This window comes from Alosa pseudoharengus, unplaced genomic scaffold, assembly GCF_046254945.1.
Source record: "Alosa pseudoharengus isolate Yale_2024_CS ecotype anadromous, Long Island Sound unplaced genomic scaffold, YU_APseudo_1.1 YU_APseudo_1.1_scf_12, whole genome shotgun sequence".
Taxonomy (NCBI): Eukaryota; Metazoa; Chordata; class Actinopteri; order Clupeiformes; family Clupeidae; genus Alosa; species Alosa pseudoharengus.
The window spans coordinates 2,734,540-2,742,826 of NW_027468587.1; the positions used below are offsets into that span (position 1 = coordinate 2,734,540).

An 8,287-nucleotide genomic window follows, 5' to 3' on the forward strand; every position below is an offset into this window, starting at 1 on the left:
TTAGCAAAAATGACCTTAATTATGCAGATTGAGAGTCGTTCTGATGGTTCTACAACACTTTTTGGGTCGTTTGGTGGGTGCTTCGTCTCCCCCTAGTGCTTCTCCGCGAAAAAAACGAATATGCAACTTTCTGGTCACGGTCCGAACACATCCGGATGTAACTCGGCGGAAATACTCGAAAATGTAGTCAGATTGTAGTTTCTAAGAAGACTGCAAAACGGACTCCGACTTGGCTTCGTTGCTGTTGAAATTGTAAGTAGCCTACCCTTGGGTGAACTTCGTTTTTGTAATATGGTTTGATAGTCTCTTGAACAATGTGTTTGCTCGACCGTTTTATTGTGAGCCCTGTATGTGTTTAGCTTGGTTTATTGATGGCTAGCTCGCTAGCTAGTGGGGGTTTAGCGTAGCAGTCACTTGCTACCGAAGCTGCAGGGGGAGCTATGTCGAGAAAAATGCGAGCTCAAATCAGGCGAAAACCCAGAAACAGCGAAGGAATAACCAGACCTGCATAGGGCTTCTTTAATGATCATCATATGGTAAGTAAGGGATAATGGACGACACGGTGGTCTGTTCACAGAAGTTAATGCACGGTCGAGGTTGTAAAACGGCCCCGACGCGAAGCGGAGGGCCGTTTAAACCTCGTAGTGCATTAACTTCTGTGAACAGACCACCGTGGAGTCCATTATCCCGCTTATTCCACTGTTGCCACTTGCGTTGTGTTCATTTCCTGTTACAATTTAAACGTTTTAATCGCTAAAACTGTCTTGTTTGTAGAACTAATTTCTTCCGACACATATCAACTAATTTCTCAACTCACAGGACAAACTGCCGTTACTAGTTCTAAATGGATGGTTGCTACGGCCAAAGGCCAGTCGTTAGTTCTATCTCTCCCGTTGTCAAGCGGGCGTATCCCAAGATTCTGATGAATTTTAGCTTTGAAACATCGCTATTTTACTTAGCCTGCTGTCATCCATCTAGCTAAAAGCCACCTCCGTCATATTAGTAGAGCGGCTACAAGGCCAATTTGGCAAGAATCGTGCAAATTATGATACAAGCATGAAACTTGGTAGGTATGTGCTTATGACCAATACAATCAAATCTACCTGATTGGCCACTTGAAATGGCGGCCATTTTCCAAGATGGCCACCAAAAAAGACCCCAGAAATCGATTTATTGCATAGAATTGACCTAGCAAATTATGATACAAGCACGAAACTCAACATGTATGTGCTCAAGAGCAATACAATGAAATCTACCTGATTGGCCACTTGAAATGGTGGCCATTTTCCAAGATGGCTGCCAAAAAAGACCTAGAAATTGATTTATTGCACAGAATTGTCAAAGCAAATTATGATGGACGCATGAAATTTGGCATGGATGTGATCAAGACCAATACAATCAAATCCACTTGATTAGCTACTTGAAATGCTGGCCATTTTCCAAGATGGCGTCCAAAAAGACCCGAGAAATTAGCAAATTTCAAATGTGCAAATTGCAAATGTGGTGTAAATAATTGTTCACTCTCCTTAAATATGTTTCCATAGATGATGAAGTGATACAGATATTAAAAATGTTCCACAATGACAAATAAGCCACTTATGACACACAAATAGCATGGTGATAACATGCTAATAATACCAGTTCTTAATGTCAATGGAGGGCGTTGCGTGATGCCACCCCCCACCCCCCCCAAATAAAATGGTTATGACATGCTAATAATATAATGACACTAATATGCTAATAATGGCAATTCATGGTTTTCTCGATGTTGCTGTTAAACAAAAGATGCGTGTACACCAGAAACAACCTCAGCTACCAAGTAGCCAAGGTCGTTGAGGAAGCTTTGTCATGAATTCGCTTTTTTTGCTCTGGACGTGACATTGACATGTTATTAACAGTTATTAACGACAAATAAGTCCCTTATAACACACTGATAACATGGTGATAACATGCTAATAATGACAATTCTTGATGTCAATGGAGGGTGGTGCGTGATGCGATACCATTGTGGTAATAATATGCTAATAACGGTAATTTATGATTTTCTCGATATGGGTGTTTAAAAACACTAATAACATGCTAATGGTACTAACGGTAATAATATGGTAATAATGTGCCGCTCACTATAATTTGTGCTCTCTGCGACTGTCCCCACAATTACCCCAGAGTTAGAGAACAAGGCGACCAGAGTGAATCCATCAGCAGTGGTCCAATGTCGCTGTAAGTGACTAAAATTAATTCCGTATAACCTCAGTGGCTGGTTTAATTCAGATAGTTTTGGTCTAAATATTGTAAGGATATCGAGAGTGATATACAGTACATATACTCAAATGTAAAATGGCATATACAGTGTAATTTGTAGTAGGAGAGTAGGCTACAAAGTAGAGCAGTAAGAACAGACAGGAATATTATATATGAGGCACACTACATATAAGTGTTCTGTGTAACCACTCTGAAGGCCTGACTGACCGCAACGTCAAAAAAAAGTTTGGTTTGACTAACTGTAGCAACATTGCCCTTTTCCATGCTCAAGGTGAGGGTGGGTAAAGAAATATTACATCTTACTTGTGACATGGTCAGAATAATCAGCAATTGATATTGATATACTGCCACACCACTCATCAAAGGCATTTTCTTCTTCTCCACCTGCTGTATGTGTTTGCACAGCTTTGTTAAAACAGGCTTACATTGTTGAAAAACAAATAGCATTTTTATACACGTGCGTCTTTCTGTTAAAATACCTACAACTAAATTCTGAATCACATTTTGCCAATCAGCCCAAAACGAATTGAAATTTAAATAACTGTTCCATGCATGGATTCAAAAGGTGATCAAAAGATCATACTTCAATCTGATTTTTTAGATTAACAATGGACAACGAACGTTTGAACGACTGGTCAAAGTGCTGTCTGTGTCAGCAGGACACAAAAGAACAATTAAAGTCTCCCGATACGAATCCTGCAAAGACAGATAAAGATGGCTATACAACATTAGCAAAAAATATCCCCTTGTTCCACTCTCTTAATAGCCTGGCGAGCCAGACCAGAGCGAGCCAGATTATAATGTAGGGTCTGGGCACTCACCGTTCGCAGTGCTCAGTCCGAGGGTCGGGATAATCAGTTGTCTTTCAAATTCCCTCTGCACGCAATAGGGTGTGGGCGTCATGACGTAATTACTCCGCCATGTTGATTGCCTCCTTTACCGCTACTCAGACTACTGCCTATGACTACTGCGTACTGTACTCCCTCTCAGCTGTTAATAATGCTGATTTTGTCAACATACCGGTCCCTGGCTTCTCTATTGAATGCGTCCCGGTAAATTCCAGATCCTTTTGGGGATTTTAACATATTTCTTCTATCTATTTGTCTATCTATTCTTTCTCAACTCTACTTCTAGCTACATCTTTTCGTTCAACAACGTTATGTCAGACTTATTTTAACGTTCGCGTAGCCATCAACATGGCCGCCACGTCCCACAATGCAACGCGGATCCCGCGCCCTATAGGACGCAATATGATATTTGTTTTCAAGTAACAGGGAATTCAAGCCAAACCGTTGCAACTCTGCCATCAATCATTATGTTAAGCCCAACAAACGACTCTATACACGATTTCAATGCCAGATTTAGTTTCGATTTCTAGAGCTCACAAGTCAACGGAGAGTTGCTAGACTAGCCCTGGCAGCTGCCGCTAGGGGCGCGTCTAGATTTCTAGGCTACTCTCTTAATGCATTGCCTATCAAACTTGATTGTGCGAGACTCTGTCAGTCTTGATGCTGTTGCATACGCTCTCTTCTATTGTCCCTCAATGAGATTTCTAAGATTCATTTAGCCCTTCCAGGGTTTGTAGTCTTCGTACATAGTTCATTTGTGAAACACATTTTCAAGTTGCAAATGAGGTGGATTTGATTATATTGCTCTTTAGCACAAAGATAGGCAAGTTGGTGCAGGGCTCTGTCAGTCCTGATGCTGTTGCATACGCTCTCTTCTATTGTCCCTCAGTGAGATTTCTGAGATTAAATTAGGCCTTCCAGGGTTTGTAGTCTTTGTACATAGTTCATTTGTGAAACACTGAATCTCAGTTATGTGCCTTTTTGCTTGATTGAATTTCCAATGACTTCATCATAGAAGGAAACAGAAATGTAGTGAATGTTAACATTGATTTGGGTCACATCTGCTAAATTAATTTCAATGAATGTAGTTCTAGTGTCTTATTTGGTGGCCATCTTTAAAAATGGCTGCCATATTACATTTTCAAGTTGCAAATGAGGTGGATTTGATTATATTGCTCTTTAGCACAAACACACAAAATCACATACTTGTATCACATTCATGCCAAAATGAATGCTTGTTTAATAACTTGCTTGATCAATTCTGTGCAACAAATCCATTTCTATGGTATTTTTTGGCGGCCATCTTGGAAAATGGCCGACATTTAAACTTGAAAATCAGTTAGAATGTATTGTGTTGGTCTTAAGCACATACCTGCCAAATTTCATGGCTGTATCATAATTTCCTTTGTCAATTCTGTACAACAAATAAATTTTTAGAGTTTTTCATGGTGGCCATTTTGGAAAATGGCCGCCATTAAAAATGGCAAATCAGGCAGATTTTATTGTATTGGTCTTGGGCACATACATGCCTAATTTCATGCTTGTATCATAATATCTTTGGTCAATTCTGAGCAATAAATCAATTTCTGGGGTCTTTTTTGGCGGCCATCTTGGAAAATGGCCGCCATTTCAAGTGGCCAATCAGGTAGATTTGATTGTATTGGTCTTGAGCACATACCTGCCGAATTCCACGCTTGTATCATAATTTGCATGATTTTTCCTGTAGCCGCTCTACTATATGCTACAATGTTGCAATGTTCTGAACGTCTGCATTTTACAGCTCGGATGCAAAGTGACAGTTCATTTAAACTTCACAACAAGTTTGGCGAATTAATATACAAGTGTGATACGGCCAAAAAATGGATCTACTTCATAGGTGTGCAGATAACATACGGTTAATGGTCGTTCTAAATTACGTAGGACAATGGGAAATTCAACCAAGCAGTGGAATAATGAAAGTTAATGATCATCATATGGTAATGAAAGTTAATGATTATCATGGTAATGAAAGTTGTAGATTTGCAGCCACAGCCGATGTACACCAAGACCCCCTGCACGGAAATCCGCCCGGCCGCATGCCTTTTGATAAAATGTCCAGACGCAAATATATTTCCTTCTCATGGCTAGGATGATGGAATTGATAATGGGGAATGTATTTGGAAATGTTTCATACAACAATGCTGACTATATGTATATGACTACTAAAATGAGAAACCCAGCCCAGCCCAGCCCACCCTACCCCAACCCAGCCCAGCCCAACCCAGCACAACCCAGCCCAGCCCAGCCCATCCCAGCCCAGCCCAGCACAACCCAGCCCAACCCAACCCAACCCATCCCAGCCCAGCCCAGCCCAGCCCATCCCAGCCCAGCCCAGCCCAGCCTAGCCCAGCACAACCCAGCCCAACCCATCCCAGCCCAGCCCAACCCAGCCCATCCCAGCCCAGCCCAGCACAACCCAGCCCAGCCCATCCCAGCCCAGCCTAGCCCAGCACAACCCAGCCCAACCCATCCCAGCCCAGCCCAACCCAGCCCATCCCAGCCCAGCCCAGCCTAGCCCAGCACAACCCAGCCCAGCCCAGCCTAGCATGTCTGAGTACTGGGACTCACGGCAGGTGAATGAGCATGGTTGCTGGGATGCTCTGCAGCTCCTCCTCGGTGATGCTGCTGAAGTAGTCTGTCCTGTTCTGCTCCAGCATGGCGAAGAGCTGACGTGCAGCACAGCCGATCTGAGAGCAGAAGAAGCCGGGTGGCAGGGCATGACACAGGGCACTGTGTGGGCGTTAGAAGACGGAGCGGAGCGTGGGGGCTGTGGCATGCCCACCTGTGTTTTGTCCAGCCAGCCAGAGGACTGAGAGAGGGCCTCCACGCTTTCCATGGTCTCGTTTTGGATCAGGCTGTCAATCATCTCACAGGTCACGCCCTGTATAGCCTGACCAAGCATCCTGCTCAGAGACATGGCCGTCAGTTTACAGGAAGTGCTGACAGTTACCAGGAACTTGTATTCACCAATTAATCTATTCTATGGCATACCTACACATAGATACAGTCTATTCTATGGCATATCTACACATGGAGACAGTCTATTCTATGGCATATCTACACATGGAGACTGTAATAGACAGATATCCATCTATTCTATAACAAATCTACACATGGAGACTGTATACAGATATGTGTCTCTTGACAGAATACTAAACTATAAAAAGAAACTAATGTGTGTGGTGCTCACACTAGCGTGGGGTGAAGTGTCGACTCATGGGTTGACCCAGTTTGGTCAGTGACAATGAAAACAGCAAGTGTGAACATCAGTGAGTAGATCATGGTCCATGCAGGACTAGTGTGAACATCAGTGAGTAGATCATGGTCCATGCAGGACTAGTGTACCTTAAATGCTGACGGTTCAGTTTCCGACCCACAATCTTCTTCAGCAGGAAAGCGGACTGCAGAGATGCATTGGGGGGGGGGGGCATTACACAGCAGTCATAAAACATTTTCTCTAAATGTTCAGATGTGAACAATAAACACGAATTCAATAAACAAGAATAAGATGACCATTACACCTGTATAGAATACTGCACACTTCTAAAAATAAGATGACCATTACATCTGTATAGAATACTGTGCACTTCACCTGTATTCTAGCACACCTGAGCTCAATCGCACTACATCGGCTCTGTGGCGTACCTGTGCACGTGGGCTCTGTGGCGTACCTGTGCACGTGTCCACTTGCGTCCCTCCAGCTGCTCTACGGAGGTGAGCCGGGCCCGGCCCAGGGTGCTGAGGGACAGACTGGACAGCAGCGGCGCAGGGACGCTCAGGACCAGCGCCGACACGTTCACAGAGCTGCGCATCTACACACACAGCCAGCAGGAGGCAGCAGAAAGCAAAGTTAACACCACAGATACTGTATGTGCCACTGTAACTCCCGAGAAACACAAGGGGCTTATCAGACTTATCAGAAGTCACTGAGTTATAATCACTCATCAGGAGGTGGTGGGGAATGAAGTGAATGAATAACTGCTATCTCTTGACTGGGTTGAGTGAGAGGATCACCAAGGGAGGAATGGAGGATGGCTGACACTATCACTTTAACAGTGGCTGCTTTTCTCAGGGACTTATAGTATAGTGAGGAGGTGGCCATGCCTTGGGTACTCTAGCGATGGGTAGATGTTGTGTTTTTCATTGAGCTGAATGCAATGTTTCAGATAGCCCCTTGTCCAATGTCCACGGTCCATCTCACCCCCTTCAGTAGCGCCTTCCTCTGCAGAGTGGACATCATCCGGCTGACCCCCTCCAGCCGCCCCCTCTCCTCCCCCCTCAGGAGCTCCTCTCCAGGCAGGGTCTGGAGCTCAGAGCTGGACACACCACGTACCACCGTCCCCAGAGACAGCAGCACAGAGCTGGAGATCTGATACAGCAGCAGAAGGTGGAGAGGAGAGAGAGAGAAAGAGAGAGAGAGAGAGAGAGAGAGGGATAGGAGAGGAGAGAAAGAGAGAGGGATAGGAGAGGAGAGAGAGAGAGAGGGATAGAAGAGGAGAGAGAGGGATAGGAGAGGAGAGAGAGAGAGAGGGATAGAAGAGGAGAGAGAGGGATAGGAGAGGAGAGAGAGAGAGGACGGTAGGAAGAGAAGAACAGAGGCGAGCAAGAGAGGGAGAAGGGATAGAAAGGGAAAATAGAGGAGGAAGGAGAGAGGGAAAGGAAGAGAGGAGAGAAAGAGAGGAGGGAAGGAGAGAGGGAAAGGAAGAGAGGAGAGAAAGAGAGGAGGGAAGGAGAGAGGGAAAGGAAGAGAGGAGAGAAAGAGAGGAGGGAAAGGAAGAGAGGAGAGAAAGAGAGGAGGGAAGGAGAGAGGGAAAGGAAGAGAGGAGAGAAAGAGAGGAGGGAAGGAGAAAGAGAGGAGGGAAGGAGAGAGGAAAAGGAAGAGAGGAGAGAAGGAGAGGAGGGAAGGAGAGAGGGAAAGGAAGAGAGGAGAGAAAGAGAGGAGGGAAGGAGAGAGGGAAAGGAAGAGAGGAGAGAAAGAGAGGAGGGAAGGAGAGAGGGAAAGGAAGAGAGGAGGGAAAGAGAGGAGGGAAGGAGAGAGGGAAAGGAAGAGAGGAGGGAAAGAGAGGAGGGAAGGAGAGAGGGAAAGGAGGAGAGGAGAGAAAGAGAGGAGGGAAGGAGAGAGGGAAAGGAAGAGAGGA

The 8,287-nt window shown here is 44.8% G+C and overlaps 1 protein-coding gene across 1 annotated transcript in view; it reads right to left on the reverse strand.

Moving 5' to 3' along the window:
• otoa (otoancorin) overlaps nt 1–8,287 on the reverse strand; it is a 32,375-nt gene that overhangs the window by 11,684 nt on the left and 12,404 nt on the right. Inside the window, exons 14-18 of the mRNA XM_076279598.1 lie at nt 7,351–7,518; nt 6,821–6,961; nt 6,495–6,550; nt 5,932–6,052; nt 5,718–5,836 (exon numbers count right to left, since the gene is read on the reverse strand). Of these exons, the coding sequence (XP_076135713.1) occupies nt 5,718–5,836; nt 5,932–6,052; nt 6,495–6,550; nt 6,821–6,961; nt 7,351–7,518 (605 nt within the window). The remainder of the gene's footprint in view (nt 1–5,717; nt 5,837–5,931; nt 6,053–6,494; nt 6,551–6,820; nt 6,962–7,350; nt 7,519–8,287) is intronic.